The sequence below is a fragment of the Vollenhovia emeryi genome, unplaced genomic scaffold (genome assembly GCF_000949405.1).
Source record: "Vollenhovia emeryi isolate VEMERY1.0 unplaced genomic scaffold, V.emery_V1.0 DF939401.1, whole genome shotgun sequence".
In the NCBI taxonomy this organism is placed as follows: Eukaryota; Metazoa; Arthropoda; class Insecta; order Hymenoptera; family Formicidae; genus Vollenhovia; species Vollenhovia emeryi.
This window is the reverse complement of record NW_011966965.1, coordinates 172-22,195: the sequence shown is the minus strand read 5'-3', so window position 1 is coordinate 22,195 and position 22,024 is coordinate 172. Positions and strand designations below refer to the sequence as shown.

At 37.8% G+C, this 22,024-nt stretch overlaps 2 protein-coding genes across 5 annotated transcripts in view; one reads left to right on the top strand and one right to left on the bottom strand.

The window, feature by feature from the left end:
- Window positions 1–16,747, top strand: part of LOC105557939 (RNA-binding protein 4.1) — a 19,282-nt gene extending 2,535 nt beyond the window's left edge. The window contains exons 2-9 of one of the 3 annotated variants that reach the window (XM_012005358.1): window positions 1,167–1,187; window positions 1,616–1,955; window positions 4,422–4,718; window positions 5,297–5,513; window positions 8,355–8,489; window positions 11,059–11,115; window positions 13,063–14,901; window positions 16,436–16,747. In XM_012005358.1, coding sequence (XP_011860748.1) covers window positions 1,167–1,187; window positions 1,616–1,955; window positions 4,422–4,718; window positions 5,297–5,513; window positions 8,355–8,489; window positions 11,059–11,115; window positions 13,063–13,102 — 1,107 coding nt within the window. In that variant the 3' untranslated portion in view covers window positions 13,103–14,901; window positions 16,436–16,747. Of the gene's footprint in view, window positions 1–1,166; window positions 1,188–1,615; window positions 1,956–4,421; window positions 4,737–5,293; window positions 5,514–8,354; window positions 8,490–11,058; window positions 11,116–13,062; window positions 14,902–16,435 lie in introns of all 3 variants that reach the window. The other 2 variants (XM_012005357.1, XM_012005356.1) reach the window with 2 other exon arrangements.
- A 586-nt stretch (window positions 16,748–17,333) lies between these two features.
- Window positions 17,334–21,798, bottom strand: LOC105557938 (phosphoacetylglucosamine mutase). 2 transcript variants are annotated; one of them, XM_012005354.1, is made up of 4 exons: window positions 21,514–21,798; window positions 21,229–21,299; window positions 19,714–21,040; window positions 17,334–17,780 (listed from the first exon to the last, which is right to left on the bottom strand). In XM_012005354.1, the coding sequence occupies exons 1-4, from the start codon at window positions 21,606–21,608 to the stop codon at window positions 17,642–17,644; spliced, it is 1,632 nt and encodes a 543-aa protein (XP_011860744.1). In that variant the 5' UTR covers window positions 21,609–21,798; the 3' UTR covers window positions 17,334–17,641. The 2 variants fall into 2 exon arrangements, with proteins under 2 accessions (XP_011860744.1, XP_011860745.1); XM_012005355.1 differs by having other exon boundaries at window positions 21,149–21,299; window positions 21,514–21,533.
- Between the last annotated feature and the right edge of the window lie 226 nt (window positions 21,799–22,024).

Sequence of the window (22,024 nt, the reverse complement as noted above, 5' to 3'; positions counted from 1 at the left end):
ATAATTCTTCAAGGTCAAACCAATGGTACCATCTTATGTCCCCCTCGAAACCATACAACTTTTGTCTGAAACATTTTTTCATATCTCTTTTAGTTTTTTAAAAAATCGACTGTATAAATTAAAATGGCCCACCCTGTATATAGAATTACTACAATTTTAACATAGGTCCTTTAAGATATAAATCAATTAGAAATTAAAGAGGTCGTTTTTAGGACCGGGCATAGGTGTAAGTAGCCAGTTAAATTAAATTATTTAAGTGAATTCATATACCGTATTCTTTTCCAACTTATCCTGTGCGCCAGTTACATACTAGTCTTAAAACACAGGTTAATCCCCGTAAGTGGAAGTGTTATCGTCAGTGAATATATATATATGAATTCACTTAAATAATTTAATTTAACTGGCTACTTACACCTATGCCCGGTCCTAAAAACGGCCTCTTTAATTTCTAATTGATTTATATATAGAATTATTTGCACTTATTTTTATAAAATTCTTATCATTTTTTACATACATATATGTATATATTGTATATATTATCATTTTAATATATGTATATATTTTTTCTATAAATTTGAATTCATTTTTATTTGGGCAACCAACCTCCTTAAGTGCCAGGAAAACTAGAGCTAACGTTCAATAATATGGCTGCAACGATGAGCATGGTGAATGTTTTCACCGAGGTATTTTGACAATGGAAAAGAGACTGCCATTTAACCGTAGCCAGGGAAATTTCGGAAGTGACCACAAGCGATAGAAATTAAATCGTAAACAACTTACATAAATTGACAATATTTGTTGAAGAACGCGTTACTTTTTAGTCGATAAATACGAGATAGTTTTCGGAAAATAATTTAGTTTATGTTATCTTTAAAATACCTTAATATACATACTTTTTATTATTATGTATAATTTGTATTTCCCGAACTAAAACTGAGTGTTTTTTTCATGTTCACATTTGGTTCGTTTACACGTAAATAAATGAACAAAAATTGAAAGATAAAGCGGGATACAAAGTTTTCGGTAAAAAATGTTTATCGGTACAATTCTTTTCGTTATAATTGCACTCGTGAATGAATTATTCAGCATAAAAGAAATAAAAGTGTAAAAATTGTTTCATGCACTTGTACATACGTGTGCATTAACTTGGTGAACATTTGTTTCAGATGGTGTCATCTAATCAGCCGGTAAGATGATAATAAACAATTATGTATTCTTCGTAGTTATTATCTTTTTGTACCATCTCGTTGAGGAATAGAAGATTAGGGTCTCAAATCCTCTCATTTTGTTACGTATTATAATAACAGTTTAATTAGTTGATTGGCATTAATGATATGCTCAGTGTACATATTTTACATTATTGTAGCTTCGTACATTTTGTAAAATTTCGTTTCAACACGACTGAGCGATAGTAAAAATCTCGAACAGACACCATACTTTCGATTATAACAAGTACGTATGGTCGGATTCTGAGATACAAGTCTCACATTTTTAAATCACACTTGGTTTGTTCACGCAGTCTTGTTTCGTTTATAAATTTGCGTTAGCGTCCACAATTCTCGACTTTCGGCGGTAATGTGCGTTGCGCATAATTGCCATACTTCGCTTTTCGTAGAGGAAGACGAAAATATTCGTCGGCCGGCTGCCGGAGAATTGTCGCAACGACGAGCTGCGACAATTGTTCCTGCGCTTCGGCGAGGTGACCGAGTGCGATGTGATGAATCGATACGGCTTCGTCCACATGGCACGAGAGGAAGACGCGGCGGCGGCGATCAAGGCGCTCCACAATTCCAACTTCAAGGGGGCGACGATCAACGTGGAACAATCGACTGGAAAGTCACGCGGAGGCGGAGGAGGTCGCCGGGACGACCGAAGAGGTGGACCAATGAGAGGTGGTAGGGGGGGACGAGACGGTGGTAGAGACGCTCGTCCTGGACCATACAATGATAGAAGAGGTTAGTATTGTTTACGCCTCAGTATCATAAATTCCGACAAGACTATTTTCTCATTTAGTTTTTCTCGAGTGTCTATATCGCCTCCTCCCCCCCCCCCCCGCACGTGTACGCGTTTGCGTTACACTCGTAGCGTTATCGTCGTTAATACTTTATTGGTGTCTCATATTTTGTTTTTATTTTGTTCTCTCCTGCTCAGCGAACTGTATACTACGCTGGAAGACCTATCCTCTTGAAGAGGATTAACAGAGTGAGGCAGACAAATGGCTCCAATTACAGTCTCTTTCTAGTAATTCTGCCCACACAGCACAGAAAGATTGCAGGAAGATTGCAGAAATGTTACATTGCAAGAATGCAATATTGCAGCAACGTTGCGCAACATTGCTGCAACGTTTCTGAAGGATTGCAGCAACGTTGAAATGTCCGCCCTCAGAGAGATTGCAGTGCAATATTTTTGGAATAATTTGTTGTTATACATAAGCAGAGAATTTATTAATTACACATACATCCGGGTCTTTTTCAATGCATAGCAAGCTATTGCGAAGCAACCTAAGGAGGTTATGTCGCTTCGCAATAGATGGAGATTGCGAGCAACACCACACTGATCAAGTACTTAATAATTCGCGCATTATTGGTATCAACGAAAATAACATTATAAAATTCTCGCAATTAGAAAATTTTTTAAATAGAAAATATAGTATTTTCATTATTCTTGAAACATTGCTGCAATATTGCTATTGAAAGTTTGCAAAGTTTTTATATCCCTGCAATGTCTTTGCAAGATTGCACTGCAATGTGCAAGATTGCAACGTTTCTGCAATGTTACTGCAACCATCTGTGCTGTATGGGTGATTGGCCAACTATTTTCTATCTTACTATACACAGGGTGTTCTGTAGTTTTCTATGATTATGTTTACAAGGCACCATAACTGGGTATAATAACATCCGTAATTAAGGGGCTGGCCAATCACAGTCATTCCATTCTTCTGAGGAATAGTTGTGATTGGCCAGTTCTATAACTACAGATGTTATTAAAGCCGATTAAGGGTGACGCGTAAACGTAGTCTGTGAATATCATCTTGGGAAGGTAAAACAGATTGAAATGAACAAAAAAGTTGGACGCCGTATTGCAATATTTGTAATAATAAATTAGATATTTAATATTAAAGTCGGGTAAATAAGAGCGTGCCGAGACGGCACGGGGAAAGTGCTCAAGCCGCTCGTTTGGTAGCGGTTTCGATTGCAGTGCCGCTTAATGCAGCCTCAGCACTTCCCCATACAGTACAGATGGTTGCAGTTACATTGCAGAAACGTTGCAATTTTGCAGAGACATTGCAGGGATATAAAATTGCAAACTTTCGATAGCAATATTGCAGCAATGTTTCAAAAATAATAAAAATACTATATTTTCTATTTAAAAAATTTTTCTAATTACGAGAATTTTATAATGTTATTTTTGTTGATACCAATAATGCGCGAATTATTAAGTACTTGATCGGTGCGGTGTTGCTCGCAATCTCCATCTATTGCGAAGCGACATAATCTCCTTAGGTTGCTTCGCAATAGCTTGCTGTGTATTGAAAAAGGCCCGGATGCATATGTAATTAGTAAATTCTCTGTTTATGTACAACAGCAACAAATTATTCCAAAAAGATTGCACTGCAACATTGCTATAATGTTGCACTGCAATCTTTCCGAGGGCGGACATTTCAACGTTGCTGCAATATTGCAATCTTGCAATGTAACATTTCTGCAATCTTCCTGCAATCTTTCTGTGCTGTGTGGGTCTGTCCAGTCAAATATTTGTAAGCAAGCGTTCGCCGCTTACGTGCGCTTAGCTAAGCAGAGGTTTGGCAAAACACAGCCATAGTACGGCACACTCTATCTAGACCTGTGCCTACGATGCTAGAATTTGGTCCAAGTTCTAGTCCCGAGAAATATGTAGCCACTCAACTTGGAGCTATTCCGTAAGAGCTGCAAGTTGATTGGCTACCCATTTCTCGAAACTTGGACCAAGTTCTAGCATCGTCGAAGCAGGCCTTAGTATCGGCTGGCGGTGCACGGCGAGGAGATAGCGTGGTGTCGCCCGTGTGACGCGACGTCGCCGCTTCCACTCCTCGCCGCACGCCGTCTCTGTGTTTACTCTTACACGCCGGCTCTTATTTACTCGATTTTAATATTCAATATCTAAATTGTTATTGCAAATATTGTAATATGTTCTCATTCTGTCCATCTTCTTCAAGAGGGCAGTAGGTCTTCCAGTATGGTATAGAGTTCACTGTCTCTGTTCTACATTAATGAATAGAAACGGGGAATTTGCCTTAAAAGTCATTTTGGTGATCTCTGATAATATGACGTTGAGCCACTTGAGAAAATAGTATGTTGGAATGAAAAGAATGACATAATACTTTGACACAATGTATTATAACACACTAAAAAACCAATTCTATATCTCGGCGTGCTTTGCAGTTCTTCCGATCCAACTCGTTGGTTACGATGGATCTGCTGCAGGTGGCGTCGCAACCGGGTACACCGATTACAATCGCGGGGCTGGCGACTTTAGCGGCCGTGGGGCGGACTTCGGCGCGGGCTATGCTGATCGCGGGGCTTACGGTCAGAACGTGGGTGGTGCGGCGATGGGTTACACCTCGACGGCACCGGGGATGGGCGGTGGATACGGCCCGGCTGCCGGCGCCGTAGGAGGATACGGGCCGACCGGCGCGACGGACTATGGGCGAACGGCTGACTACGGCCGCGCCGACTTCGGTGCTCGAACAGATTATGGTAATCGTGGTGTTTGGTGTTTGTGCAGCTTCTAAAGTATGTGACTTTGTCCCTCTTTGAGCGAGATATCGAGCATCGTACCGGAGTCGCACTGTTAGCATATTATTCCTTCTTTATTTGGTGAAATGGAGTTTGCTAGGCAATATCGAGTGTGGGCCTGGATAGCTCAGTAAGAAGAGCAGCTGTAGATTAACACATAAACTGGAGGAGGAATATTTCCCTAGCTACCTGAGACGTTATAAATATAGATGTTCTTGGCTTTAGAGATAAAAGATCGTTTTCGGTTCGTTTGACTTGCATTTTGTGCTATAATCATTTTGAAGAGATAATTAGAGAGTCTTTAAAATGTTCAGTTGTACTTTTATACATTTCACCTGATACGTACTGCAGTCAGTATTTGTACTTTTTTGTTTGACACACGCGTATTTATTTAGTTCATCCAGCTTTTAATTTCTCGCGATAAGACCTCTATGAGAAAGGAACGCACAAACTTTTTAAGTGACATAAACACAAGACGCCGATGTAATCCAGAATCTTAATACTTGTGTTGTTTACAGTAGTTGGCGGTGGCATGGCTGGAGATTTCAATCGTGGCGCTCCTGGCCCAGTAGATTACGGTCGTACTGATAATTTTGGTGCCAGTCGCACGGTTGATTATACAGCAAGAAACGATTATGACCGAAGTGCGGCTGGACCGATGAGAAACGGTGGTGGCGCTGTTGCCACTACTGGGTATGGAACTGGGTACACTGATGTGGGATATGATGAGAGTCACTGGTAATGTAGCTACTATAATTTTTTGGCTCCTTTCTCAAATCTATGAGATCGTATTTTCAATTTTATTACATTTTAAATCTTCCGCTAAGTTGTCTCTCAAATCGAAGAACGCGGCGAGTGCTACAAGCTGAGAACAATTTCTGAGAACCATTCTTTTATTAAAAAAAACGTCGAATTGTGCGAACACTTTCTCTTTTGGTTTGAGAGGGCAGCTTGAGCTATATTAGTCAGTTTTCAATTGTAAAATTTGTATACGACATTCAATTATACATTCAATTAGATAATTTATATATACAAGGTGTTAAATTTGTTTGTGACCATTCCAAAAATTATGGTATATAACTTTTCTTCTCACAATCAGTTTGATCCAATCTACCATAATTTTTGGAACGGTCACAAACGAATTTGACACCCTGTATACAATCTTGGAGATTTAATATAATGTAGTCACTTTATTTTTTATTCATGAAAAACATTTTTCACGTATATCATGAATTTTGTGTTTACACAATATTAAGTTTCTTAGATAAATATGACTTAGATTTAATTAAATTTAGGACTAATTCAAGTACGGTAAAATGTAGATTTAATACTAGCACCTCTTATTAATAGACGCATATTTAAAAAATTCAAGATATAATTATATATGTATATATTAATTTTTTTAAATAATTTTGAACAAGTATTTTTCATCGTACAGCGCTATTATTGAATATAGCAATTTTAGAAATCATCTACAATCTACATTATACTGTACAATCTTATGTTAACTTTTTTTCATTAGAACAGCTCATTGTCAGTACACACACGTACACATGTGAGAAAATCTTTTCTATTTACGTCGAAGATTATTTCTTACTATACAAGGTGGTTAATTTAAGTGTGGACATGGAAATATCTCGAAAACTGTGCATCGGATCAAAAAAATGGTCGGAGTAAAAGTTGTTTGTCTCGTAGGTGCCTATCCGTTGGAACCAAAATTGAATCCCCACCCTCACCCCCTGAGGGGGGAGGGGTAACTTTGAAATCTTCAATGGAAACCCCCTTTTTTTAACTGCAGATTTGGATTCTCCAGAAAAAAATATATTAAATAGGCTCAGGATTTGTACCATTTTCTTCAACAGATGGCGCTACAATCGATAAAAACCGAAAAGGGCGATTTAAGTGTAGACATGGAAATATCTTGAAAACTATATGCATCGGATCAAAAAAATAGTTGGAGTAAATACTGCTACGTCCACGTCGTTGTTCCTGGGTTATGCTGAATGCAATTTCTTCAAAAAAATTCAACATGCCTGACTTCCGTTTTTCATCAAGTGCATGTCGTGCACTTTCCGTAAAATTTAATTTCTGTAATTACAACTCCATGTGTCGCGTCTCGTAAAAGAATTTCGATAACAACTTTCATTCGTTACTATGGAATAATGGGAATCTGCTGTAAAAAAATAGGGGTTTTCATTGAAGATTTCAAAGTTACCTCTCCCCCCTCAGCGAGTGGGGGTGGGGATCCATTTTGGTTCCAATGGATAGGCCCCTTCGAGACAAACAACTTTTACTTCGACCATTTTTTTGATCCGATGCATAGTTTTCGAGATATTATCATGTCCACACTTAAATTGACCACCCTGTATATAAAGTTTGAAGTCGGCACTGAAACGAGCCAATTTTTTAATTATAAATTATACGTGTAAGTTCAAATCGTGCAATTTTCAGTGTAGACAATCAAACTTCCTATTTTTAAGAATCTAGGCTAAATTTGATCATCGAGAGATAATTTATTCAGATTTCTGATTTCACACAATTTTATTCAGTTTACTAATACCATACTGTTCCGTACAATATACTATATTTTGTACCCGCGTGCGTGTGCGTGTGAAAAGAATGGGACCTTTATATTATTTCCAGAAGTACACACTTTTACGGAAAATAACCCGAATAAAAGTTGTAGGGGTCATAAGTTACTATTTTTTGCTAATCTTGAACTCGAGGGGGAAACCGTTGACCAAAATCTTGTAGGCCCGGTCTACAATGAGTCGTTAGTCGTTAGTCAGAAGTCGGAACTATATGTCGGTCCTTTTTCTTCTACCCAGAAAGGAAAAGGATCAACATATAGTTGCGACTTCTGACTAACGACTAACGACTCATTGTAGACCGGGCTGTACACCAATGCCCACTAATGCCTAGTGGGCATTACTTTATCTTATTATCTTATTTTTATAATGCCCCAGCAAGACCTAATGCCCAAAAATGCCTAATAATGCCTAGTAATTCCCAGTAATGCCGCAAATCTGTACACCACAATGCCCTCAGCGGTTTCCCCCTCGCTTCAACTTGACCTCGAGGGTCATTTAAAGGTAAACTTTGATTTTTAAATAGACCCCCTTTTTAGGGGTCACTTTGACCACTGATACGACAACGTGTCTGAACTAAACATAAAATTGTTTGCCCTTTTTAAATCCGGAATCAAAAAGGGAGGTTCCCATTTAAAAAAATCAAAGTTGACCTTCAAATGACCCTCAAGGCCAATTTCAAAGTCACCAAACGATAGTACTTCACGACTCCTACAACGTATTCGGGTCATTTTCCGTGAAAGTGTGTACTTTGGAGATAATAGGGGGGTCCTATTCTTTTCGAATACCCTGTATGTTAACGAGTAATACGAAGTAAACATATTAAACGGTGGCGTCCAAAATAGAATAAAGAATAAGTTAACGGAATGAAATTGTGTACAACAACAGGGGATATAATGGGTGGGTCTGGGAGGGGAGTAAATCAGAGAGTTACAATGGTCTACGAGAGGAGGGACGGTCCTCCCAGTAATTATATGCCTCCATTTGACAGGCCGATGAGCACTGGACCTAGCTATAGCACAGGAGCACCTAGTTACAGCACTGGTCCAGGACCGCAAGCTGATATGTTTAGTAGAAGACCCGGCAGTGCTGTGCCCAGTGGTGGATATCCACCGGTTGCCGGCGGGTAAGTAATAAACCATAATAAGGAGTGTCTACTACTGGGAAAACCTGGAATTCTCAGGGAATTCTTTTTTACCTGGAAAGCAGGGGATTTTTGTTGAAATTGTCTCTTTATTTTGTATTTCTTGAATAATCGAGAATTATCCAAACGACCAAGTTACTAACAAAGTGACAGAAAACTTATAAATGTGTTTAAGAGCGGTAATCAATGCTCCAAGCACCATTCCATTTTTAATTTTATTTTCTTGTATTTCTTTGAAATAAGAATCTAAATTATATAAAATGTCTGCTTTGTGAGAGCCAAGTTTGTTTTATTTCAACATTTTTGCTACTTTTGGTTTTCTCTTTATGGTTGTGTAAATATTGGATGCACACTGTGAATGTGATAAGAATAACCCTATACAATATTTAAATTTATTTTAAATCTGCATAAAACTGAAAAGACTTATAATTTTGCCTGGAAGTTTCAACCAAAATCCTTGAAAAATCAGGCGAATTCTCGAGGAATTTTTTTTCGAGAAATGAGCCCAGCAAACACAACATAGCTATTATGTAAGAAAGAGATAACAGATGTTATATGGTAAGTATATGTCAATAATATAACAGATGTTATACGGTAGTTATGTGTATGTTGTATAACTTTTCTTTCTTTATATTAAAAAAGTGAGCTTATTGTCAACCCAAGTGGCAAATTTTATTGAATTGATTATCTGTCTCTTCTTAGATAACAAAATAGAAAAATATAGGACGTTGACTGAACTCTGGTTAACCAACGTTTGTGAAATTGATCCTAAGCACGGTCTTACATACAGGTCTTGCAACTCATATGGTGGGGGTAGGTCGAATTTTTAAGCCAAAAATCGTTCGTCTCTTGGCCACGAGGGTCGCTGCGATACTGTAGTACAGCGGTAGTAGGACAGACACAGATATAGAAATCACGGTTTCTATATCTGTGTCTCTGTCCTACTACCGCTGCACTACAGTATCGCAGCGACCCTCGTGGCCAAGAGACGAACGATTTTTGGCTTAAAAATTCGACCTACCCCCACCACTAAAATTTGGCTGACAATGAGTTCAAGGACCTGTATGTAAGACCGTGGTCCTAAGTGATTTTTTGTAGCTATTATATCACTGTGTTATATACTAGTAATATAACAAGAGTTATGTTAATGTTATTGAAATAGATATATAAGATATATTATATATTATATAATTATATTATACAGGGTGAGGAAAAAGTATGGAAACTCCTAAATTTTTCGAAAACTATGCATTTTAGAAACAAATGTTTGAGACAAAAGTTGTATGGTTTCAAGGGGGACATAAGATGGTATCATTGGTTTGATCTTGGATAGTCGTTCGAAGGTTACATGAGGGTCGTCTTGAATTTTTTAAACGAAAACCTCCATTTCTTATTATATCATCCTTTTCTATTAATTAATTGGAACAACTTTCGTCTGAAACATTTTTTATTTGTCTAATAATTTTTTAAGATATTCAAAGAAAACTTGGCAACTTTTTCAAAATTCATCATACGATATCTCGATAACTGTTTATCGTGAGGAAAAATGATACAGGATTTTTTTACTTGATTTGGTGTCAAGAATATGCTGTTGCAATAGTACTTCAATTTTTATAAACATTTGCGTATACATGAAAACTCCGAGGAGATGTGTACACAAATGTTCACCAAAGTTGGAGTACTATTGCAACAGCATATTCTTGACACCAAATCAAGTCAAAAAGTCATGTATCATTTTGCCTCACGATAAACAGTTATCGAGATATCGTATGATGATTATTGAGAAAGTTGCCAAGTTTTCTTTGAATATCTCGAAAATTATTAGACAAATAAAAAATGTTTCGGACACAAGTTGTTCCAATTAATTAATAGAAAAAAAGATGATATAATAAAAATGCAGGTTTTCATTCAAAAAATTCAAGATTACCTTCATGTAACCTTCAAACGACTATCCAAGGTCAAACCAATGATACCATCTTATGTCCCCCTTGAAACCATACAACTTTTGTCTCAAACATTTGTTTCTAAAATGCATAGTTTTCGAAAACTTTAGGGGTTTCCATACTTTTGCCTCACCCTGTATAGAAATATTATATAAATTTGTACATACACGGTACCTACTTTTACCGGCTTATTCATTCGAAAGTAGCGTAAAGCCTTGTAAAAAGGAGCCAAAACGTTAGCAATCGGAGTTCAACTAATTCCAGCGAGAAATGCCTTGTCGATCGATGTTGAAACGATATCAAGTCGACATTGAATCGTCGAAAGTAACGTCGATTTCATTTCGCGATGTAATCGTAATGTAATAGTAATATTTAAAATAACTTAAATTATATAACAACAATTATTTCAACGACTTTTATAACTGCTGTATAACAGTTATATTACTACGTTACATGTAACGCGTACGTTATATTACTTGTTACCTCCGTTTTATTATGACAATGTAACAGTTATGTATCTGTGTTTGCTGGGAGTAGAAACCTCTAAAAGGGAAATCTCTGTCTTGTCGCTTCACACGACTAACGATATCTTATCCATTACGTTGCAGTTACGCTGAGGGATATGACAGACCAGACGCGTATGGTCCCCCACGTGGCGGTGGCCGGTAAGTTGCACTTCATTAACGTATCTTGTACACTGATTTTGTTTCATTGACAAAACTGCGACCTATGAACAATAACACGGTGACGTTTGAGAAGCGAAGGAAATCCTTATTGCGTACGCTTGTCAATCTGGCGTCTTTACTCTTCCTTTGCGCTACATAAGCCTTCCTCGTTCTTGCCTCGATTGTATGTATAATACACAGATGCAATTTCTACATGCGGATTCTCGATGCAGGTTGAATATTTCTGTAAAAGTATAAGGTGTGACACTTAGCGCGACACTCGGCTGCACACGGAGGCGTGTTCATTCTTACCGGGTTACGGTGCTGCTCCTGCGTATACGAGTCGTTACTTCTATCCGGTATACGCGTAGGGAGCCGACGTTTTTATCTTATGAGTGTAAAAAAGAACAGAGGCTGATAATCACTCCACGGCTGAAAGTCCTGCGGATCTAACGATCGCATATGTATTTCTAACTCATGCGTTATATATGAAATTTTTCAGAGCGAGTATCCGACGTGTATCCTACAAGTTACATTCATTTCACAAGAAAACTCGGATATTCCCGTTGAAAGCCCTAATTTTCACAAAGAGATAGCCGTAAGAGGAAAAGATAAATTATTGTTTTATGATTTTAGGAGTCTCCTGCAGAATTGCGAACCTTTTATATTCTTTACGTAATTATGCAGCATGCGATTTGAAACGATTCGAGGACTTGTTGATCATCGCGACGGTATATTTATGATACACACGCCTCTCTTCTTTTACGTACTCCGCGATGAAACTTCTCGAGCACGAGCATCCGTCCAAGACGCGCCATGCGATCAGCCTGCGGCAAATCCCGTAATGGCGAGATGCGCTCGGAGAGGCGGGAATTTCTCCCGCGAACACGAGAAAAGCAAAGTAATATCTCCGATTACGCGGCTGGCTTCTGCGAACGATTCCCTGCAGCGCAGAGGATGCTCCGCGAAAGTTTCCGGAGACGCTTCTCGTGGAAGAATCTTCGACCTCGCGCACCTCCCGCACATTCGCCGCGCGTACAAAACTGACCGCCGCGAACGTACCGCTACCGCGCCTCTGCGTATCGCAAAATTGCAGCCTGCGAAGCTACAAATGCACATCTCTTTCACACTCGCTCTCTCTCCCGCCCTCTAAAGAATTTTCTGAGACGCGACCGGAGACGCTTTCCCGATTCGAAAGACGCTTCGTTCCGAAAAGCTAGAAAAGAAATGCGTTGCGTCGTAAGCCACTGCGCCCAGCGGCAAATATCCGACCGAGGTCTTTCGACAACCGTGAGACTCGAGACTCTTCTGTTTTCCACCGAGTTCGAATCAGTTTTTCAAATGTACTTGCGCCGGTGCATGGAGAAACAAGTGCACAATTGCGGCATATCGACCAGTTTCTTACATGTATGACAGTTAGCCAGAACTGGGTGGGAGTTTTGCTCTCATCAGCCGTTTCAAGCTCTACGATTGTATAATTACGTTGTCCCAGGTTTACACAAATTGGACCTGTTTTGGAGATTTTGTACACAGTATGCCACGATGCGCCGAGCGATTGCGATGTACGTGCTTTTTGTAAAAGAATTTCGAAAACGAAAGTCTGGTTCTCCTGAACGTCAGCCGAAAGGATAGATTTAGCCAATGTACAGATGAACAGACTCGGTCATAACAACGATGGAACAAAACGCCCAGATCTGGTAGCTGTGTTTCACGACAAATCTACGTTATATGCGCTGCGACGTGGCACCAAAAAAAAATAAAACGTCCGCAAGTTTCCTTTAACACCACACCGCCGTCAATCGGAATTGCAACCTCCATCCCGCATCTGGACGCGTCCCGTGATGATCGCGCACGCCAGTGTTACATCTTATACTTTCCTCTTGCTCCTTGCACAGCAAGGCGTTCACGTAATTAATTTTGCGATTTTTCATTTTTCTGACCTTTTAGCTTCCCAGGTCCGGCAGACGCGATGCCACCGAGGTACTAAAAGTGTACTAAGCGCGCTAGCGCATGCGAAAGGCGACCGAAAAACGAAAAAAAAAATAAAAAAATAAATTGTGAACGAAAGTTCACCGCCTTTTAGCAGCGAACACTCGCTTATCGGACTCGATTACCTAGGAATTGCCCACTGCGTTCGCCATTGAAAGAGTCCACGATTACTATAACGAACACTATATAACAATAGAACTTAATATCGTTTAATTGTATCGTATAATGGTAAGGATAAGATTATTAACAGATGATATACAAACATTTAATTGAATTTAAGGTCAGTTTTTTTTTTAAATACATCATGGATCAATTTATAAATTGATCGATTAATCAATTTATTATTGGTAAATTCGCTATCGTTAGCCTATTATATATGTTTGAAGAGATTTTTCGGAATTACACTTTTCGTGCAGTTTGCTTTGAATTTTTTCCCCTCTCACTGTCTTTTTTCTATACCGAACAGATAAAGCCCGATGATTGTCTAGCATGGGTATATTTTCCGCAACTTAATTGTCTTAACACCCATGTTCGTGTAGATTTGATTTTGTTGTATCTTATAACGTTAATTCTACGAAAGGTGACTTATGCTACAATAATACTGCTGTATAATCTTTTTTTTACACATAAGAACTTGAATAATATTTCCAAATGTTCATTTATAAGGCAGAGAATGGATAGCAGTTATCACAATGTACCTTTATATAAAATGAATAAAGTGCAAATGTGAATGCCCTAAAGTAATCTTTACGAAGAAGTCTATAATAATGTAATATATACTTTATCGCTTCTTCTTGCAGTCTTTTTATGCGAGATAAAATCGCCACTAAGTTTACTTATTTACTAATTGCCAACGTATGTCGCTATACAATTAGAATGTTATTTCATCGAGTAATATTTTCAATTTTATCTTAATTTTTCTCTCTGTCTCATCTTTTTACATTACTTTTATTATGAGCGTCAAAGTATAATCTTTGCTTTGACATTACGTAACGCTGATTCAGTTACTTCGTAGAAGAAACCGTCAAGTTACAGCACGACATCGACATCGGGTATAGAGTATTAGTTGTCCATCTAATGCATCAACTTGTGTCATTCGTAGGAGCGAGCAGAGCAAGCCAATTAGTAATAATCAGCGTGCGTGCAACTGTTATTTAATGTCAATTCTTAATTCGACGACGTTCTGCATTGTAATCTTGAGCCACTTCTAGGATTAGTCGAACCATACGCGAGAATGATTATATCTTTTTGTGCAAAGTATTCAACGATCTTCACATGGTGTGAGAATCCGTTTAGCAGCCTAGTTTACACCAATCGTTTGGCATGCGTATTAAATAGTAAGTAACTAGTAAATTGATTCATTTATTGGCCGAGTAACTTAAATGTATTACTTGACACGCACGCCAGAGGATCGGGATAAATTAGATTAATAGCTTGAAACGTGGGAAACGTCGAGAGATGCGTTGGGTGATTGTAGGAGCACAAAGAATTCGATGACAATGCAAAACGTCAAGTCAATCTCCAGCTTGGTGCAGTTTACTTAGTTAGGCCTGTACTGAAACGCCGATTTGTGAACGTGCGGTGAACGCGTTGCCGAACACGTTATCCTGGTGGCGGCGGGCGGCATGTCGACCTGTGCGATTATTGAAGAAACCGATTACAACGATTACTCTCGCTATGCGTGGCTACCCGTAGATGCGGCGATCGGCGAATAAAGCAACCTGCGATATGTGGATAATGCGCCACAAATTGCGTTTGCGCTCAAAGCTGGCGTGCTTTGAATTTAACCAGGAAAAGGTATGTTCAACGCGTGCGAACCTTTATACTTTATCTGTTGAGACAAATCCAAGAGCGCCTATCTCTCCGGGGAGGGGGGGGGGGCGGGTCCTACCAACCTATATCACACCTTATATCACTGTTCCACAAGTGCGAATGGAGAATGTCCGGTCGAACAAAAACGTGCTGTTAAACGAGAAAAGAAAAGAACCGTCGAAGCGCGTCTTAAGGAGATCGGCCGCATTTTCTTCTTGATGATCTCTCAGCGTGTTGCGCATTGCGACAAGAAGTGCATCAATTCTAATTCCATCTCTGTCCATGTGCACTCCGCGAAGCAACTCTCGTTAAGATGCAACTAATGTAACTGTTCACTTAGGCCGGTATTCATAATCGATTCTTATTTCAAAATCATCTCAAGTGTTGTCTTAAGAGGCCACTACGGCTCTGTGATCGATGAAAAACACATTAAGTGTATACTTAAGATGATCTTAAATATAAGAACGGTCTATGAATACCGGCCTTAGACCTCTATCAGTATTAAAGCGGATCTACATTGTTTCCCTCGCTTAAATGTCTCTCATTCCTTTCTTTTCTTTCACTTGCTTTTCGGGGAATGTATTTCTTATTGCTACAGACACATCTGATGGCCATACAAACGATATTTCTATACAACTTGATGAATTCAAAATTACACGAGATTAATATCTCTGACTAATATGGTCATATTAGTCAGTGTTCTTTTTGTGTTTGGACTAGTCTACGTATATGTATAAATATCAAATTGTCGGTACAATACAAAATAGCACAATTCTTCCAACAGATTAAAAAAATGGGTTAATATATTGTACCTCACAACACGTTGAAGCCTGTCGTGATTCCCGTTAAATTAACTGCGTTTATCGGTATTTCATGAGATGGAATTAGAGTGCGAGGTAAAACCGAATGCGATGCGTGAATTGAAAAGAACGCATACTGGTTAATTTTTGCTATCGTAATTTGCGAATCGTTCGTTTTAATATCGTTATCGCCGCCGAATCTCGTTCCGCAGATTAAATTTTAAAATTCCGCTCGTACCTCGTGATGAGACTAAGCGCCACGTTGTACGACACGCTATCATGTTCCCCGGAACAGCTTGTATCTTGATGTTAATGGAAGAAAGTCGTAGAAAATTTTCTCAAATTGTCGACCTGTACAGCGCTCCTATTAACTACTTAATCGAGATACATTATGTCTCTTGTTATACCTCCCAAAAGTGCACTCTCTCATTTTATGAAATCTCTGTCAAATACAAGATATATGTATACTCTATTTCATATCGCACTCGAGCTCAATCTTGTAAGTTAGTGGAATCGTAAAAAGTCATACACAATTCGTGCAAAGAGGGTGAAGTAACGTGTAACGGCTACTTCACCGATTGCCAATAATTTCTCCGATTTCATCGATTTTATCTGGCGTTCATGCAAATATACGATAAGCTAGCTTCATATTCGTTAAGCCCACATTTCAGTGGGATGCCTTGAGTATGTTCCATATAATAAGATAATTTTTTTAATAGATTACAAACCGGATGAGGACAAACCGATGGACATTGAGATGAACTCAATGGGAACCGCTAATTATCCCCAGGAGCATTCACTGTCAGTGAACTCGTTTGCTCGTTCGGGAGACGAGAGTTTGAAGACGGATAATAATGCCTGGCTGCTTGTAACGAGAAATAAGAAATCACACAGGAAGTAAAGTACGGGATTGCTATCGATTATTGTGCATTCTCATGTATAAATGTATAAATTGCGTTGTTATCCATAACCATCGATAACAATATAATGTCACAAGGTAATTTTTTAACAATAATAAAACTTTATGGCGATACGTAGTGGCTCTTTTATTTTCAATTCCATCTTTAAGCTTAAGCCAAACGTAATGGAAACGTTTACTTAACCATTTATGGTTCCTTAATTCATAGTATTCTGTTTGGTTCCTGTTTTTTTTCCTGATACAAAATATATGTACAACAAAGAAAGATGAGAAATGAGTCTGAATATTTTTGTATATGATTTTTATTAAAAATATAAATATCTACTAAGATACATATATTAAATATAAAACTAGGATATATCGTTTTTCATATTTTTTTCTCGTTTTTAAATTAAAAACTGATAAACAGTGACATCGTTAGCGTGTAAAATATAAAAAATTCATTTTTTCTATCATCTTTCTGTAATAAAATTAACGCCAGACTGTGATTTGTGGACAGTTTGTTAGCTTTAAGGATAAACTACTAAATATACATAAATAACAATGTAAATTTATAGAACCTGAACAAAGCTAATAATTTGTCTATAACGTATACTCAAACCACAATGTAGTACAATAAAAGAATCTGAATTCTTAATAATTAATTTCAGTTATTGCTTTAGCACGATGTATGATGCAAGTACACTATTTTTCTTTTCCATATCGAAGTTAAAATATAATGTGCAGACAAGACTTGTAGCCCATTACTTCGCTGTTTTCTGTTAATAATAAAATATAAATTTCTTGACCGATAAAATATTAGTATTTCATCACATTTGTAGCATAAACATATATTGCATATTTTATGAAATCAAAGTACTTATTTTACATCAAAATATCTTCATCTATAGTCTTTAAGCACTAAAACAGAGTCAATATATATCAAATTCGCCACATAGCACCGAGTATAACATCTGAGCGTTATTTTCTGGTTATATATAACCATATATGGTTGATTTCAATCTTATCACGACAAATTAGGTTCTGGTCCAACACCGCCCGCAAACCTGTACACGAGAGAGGCTACTCCTACGGCTAGTTTTTCAACGTCCGATGAATTTTCACATTCTGCATAAACTCGCACGATATCTTCAGTTCCAGAGGGCCTGAAAAGAGAATCTATTAATTTACTGAATTTACTTGATCGTAGTAGTTTTTATATGTACATTTAAGTTCTTTCTTTCAATAAGCTTCTGAGAAACGAAAGATGTTTCAGTTTTGTATTTCAAGATACAAAGATGTGTATATATTTATATATGAAGGAAAGTCCTCTATTATGAGATAAGATTCTAATATGAGAGCAGGTTTTCAACGTCCAAATTCAAATATTTTTTCGTAACGATTATACGATCTAACAATCAATTTTCCCCAAACAAATTCACTCCAAGGGCAATAAATTAATAATGGAACCAACAGATGATGCCTATTTGTTTAGCAGAAACTCCGCTATCTCATAATAGGGGACTTTATATATACAGGGTGTCCTGAAATTCGCGAATCAAAATACCATAGCAAGAAAGTCGTCGAAAAAATAAATTATGAAGTTATTTGCCATTTTTCGTTTCGAGCAGTAGTTTTTGAGGTAAAAAGTTGCAAAACAGGCAAATCATACATTACGGTTGAACGGAAACCTGTCCGTGAGTTAATATATACAGGGTGAAGAAAAAGTATGGAAACCCTGAAAAATCTAAAAAAAATATAAGTTTTACAGAAAAATGTTTCAGAAAAGTTGTACGGTTTTAAAAGGGCTATACAGGGTGTACCTAAACTGGCGATAAATATTTTAATGACAAGTACTTGTAACATTTTGAGACGAAAATTCTAATACGAAAAAGTCGAGGCTATAATAGTTTTCAAATGGGAACAATTTAAACATCTCGAATAGCAAAGCTAGAATTTCGCGCGCTCAGGGATGGCAAAATGGCCAGTGATAAAGGTGCTTTCTTGAACCACACGTCTTTGACATCTATTTGGTTAAATTGCGACAAATGTCATTGCGGAGATTTACCAATTTAACCAAATAGATATGCTGATGACAGTTGACACAAATCAATATCGATTTGAACTATTGAAAAAAACATTTTAAATTATTTCTAAAATTCATTGCAAATAAACAGAAATAGTTTCTTAATAAAACTCTTGCATACATTTTTACACTAATTTCATTAATGTCAAAGATGTGTGGTTCAAGAAAGCACCTTAATCACTGCCCATTTTGTCATCCCTGAGCGCGCGAAATTCTAGCTTTGCTATTCGAGATGTTTAAACTGTTCCCATTTGAAAACTATTATAGCCTCGACTTTATCGTATTAGAATTTTCGTCTCAAAATGTTACAAAGTACTTGTCATTAAAATATTTATCGCCAGTTTAGGTACACCCTGTATAATGATAAAATTAATTTTCGAAAAAAATTATTTTTTTATGATTATATGGAGGTCGCCGCCATTTTTTTTAAATGGAACCCCCTATTGTTTATTATACTATCTTATTCTACTAATTAATATGAACAACTTTTGTCTGAAACATTTTTTATTTGCCTAATACTTTTTGAGATATTCAAGAGAAAATTTATAACTTTATCAATGGATGGTACAATACACAAAAATTTTCCATAATTGGAGCACTATTGCAACAGCATATTTCTGAGACCAAATCAGGTAAAAAAGTCCTGTACTACTTTTCCCTCTGACAAACAGTTATCGAGATATCATAAGCTAAACATTTATAAAGTTATAAATTTTCTCTTGAATATCTCAAAAAGTATTAGGCAAATAAAAAAATGTTTCAGACAAAAGTTGTTCATATTAATTAATAGAATAAGATAATATAATAAACAATAGGGGGTTCCATAAAAAAATGGCGGCGACCTCCATATAATCATAAAAAATTTATTTTTTTCGAAAATTAATTTTACCATTATAAGCCCTTTTAAAACCGTACAACTTTTGTCTGAAACATTTTTCTGTAAAACTTATATTTTTTGAGATTTTTCAGGGTTTCCATACTTTTTCTTCACCCTGTATATATAAATATAATACCTGACGAAAGATCGACCATTTGGATATTTGGAGACAATCTTGTCGATCTCTTTTTGCAAGCCAACGGGAGTCAAGCAACGTCTTTCTGCATCTGTTGTTGTTATAACATTTCTATCCTTTACTTGGACTTTGAGTTGCTTATTCGGGAGATCGTCGTAACTTCTTTCCCACTCGACAATATCCCAGCCCTTAGCGTGCAATATGGTCTCGACTAGCAGCATGTCGCTCAACGCGTCACCGACCGTTTCATTTATCAAATCTATTACATCCCTCAATTTTGTAGAGGCCACTCTTTGTGCCGCCGAAAGCCTTTCGTTCTCGGCATGCTGCTTAATGGTTTCCTTAACGATATCCTTGAAGATAACAGTGCCATGTCCATTTGCCTCGAAGTAGATTCCAATGTCAAATTCCAGTGCCCTCTTGTGCAAATGTTTTACGCCAGTCGGTACGCATGCCACCGGGACTCTCAATACATTTGAAATATAATTGGTTGAGCCACCATTGGCGTATGCAGTTTGCACCAAGCCTAATTGTAAAGGTAAGCCACTTGTTTCCAATAGTTCCTTAAAGTATGCGGCCACCAGTGTCGCTATTCGATCTCCGTCCAAGAGACGAAACTTGTTATTCTTGTCTATGTAGAAATATACCACTCTATCGGCGTCCCCATCTATGCTGGCGCATCTGATATTTGTCTCGAATGGGATACTCAAAGGCAGTGTCTGTTGTACTTTAACGTAATCTGCGCCGCACATATAATTCAAGCCCCTGCTTCCGTCGTTAAATAGCTTGATATCTAGCACACCCACCAAGTATCTCTGAAACTCCTTCGCCGCGATAGCACCAACGCCATTCGCCGCATCTAACTGCAATGCGTTCGTGTACTTTCTGTTATTTGTCTCGGTACCTCGTATGCTTTTGAACACGGCAGCCAGTTTTGAATAGTAGCCCTGCAATGTAGGATTGCCGTAGGTACCATTAGTGTTGGTGCACACCACGACGTAATGTAATTGCGGAGTAGTAACCAATCCTAAATCCATAACGTTTCCATGTAAAGCTCTGATCCCCGCTAGCGCAGCGTTTAACAGGCTAGGACCACTTTGGCGAGTATCCCTTCCTATTATCACTGTGGCCGGTACCAACAAGTCGATATTTTCCCTTGTGGATATAAGGGTCAACATTGATATCACTTCACAGTCCTGCACATTTGCTAAATCAGTCGCTATCGTTTCCCAAGAAGTCTCGAGCATTTCACCAGCTGGATCGACGAGCTTGATACCATTATCAGGTTCTAAGTTGTGACTTGCGGTAATCATTAGACCTACAGCAGCTGTAAAATATTTATTCATAAATTAAAAAAAAATTGTAACTGTGAGACTTTCGATATTGAAACTATATTAATAGGAGAAAAGTGTCGAGAGTCAAACGCAGGTCTTACAATTAGTGAGTATTAATTGTTTCTTAAACAAAAAAGACTTGAAGCTTCAGTATTAGGTCCTATTACACTATGTTCGTCACCTTTTTTTACTTTGGATCGTAATACAGCTAGCAGACCCATTCTGTATAAAACATGCTCCAAAATATCCGACCTATAATTAATTTATGAACAATCATGTCAAATATACAAAACATTCTCTCACATTATATTATATATATTGAAGAATGAAATGAATAAAGAGTTTGATACTAAATTCTCAACGAAAGGTTGTGGTGAGTTGAATAATAAATGTTCTTCAATCAATATGTCGGTTTTGCATGGTGAAATCAACAAGTGTCGACGAGTCCAGAAAAACTTGCGCTTACTTCGTTCTAAAACCAGCGGTGCCGTATTCGATATGTCTATCATGTTTCCGATTATACTTAACGCTCACGACATCTCGAAAGTAATTCGATACCATTGTATGTTGACACACTTCGACAGGTAACAAGATTGACGTAATTGGAGTAACAGCTCCACGTAGGTTGTAATCGGTTGTATACCGCCATATGGCTTCTTCTTTGTCTTGTTCTTGGCTCTCGGCTCTCAGTCTCTCACTGAGCCGACCATAGACATAATATATCTAGACTGAGCATTGAGCATTATTATTACTGGGGAGCGATCGCGTGCACGATCGAATTCGATCGGTCGACTTCTCATACGTCTCTACTCTACAGGTTTCATGGTTCATGCTTATTTATTATAGGATAGTTTCCCTCAGACCATAGATTGATCATGTACGAAGAGTGATATCGGATGGCATATTCCTTCTCGAATTCGAATTCGATCGGTGCACGTAGAGAGCCTCTAGGAGAGAGAGGCGCCAACTCGTCACGT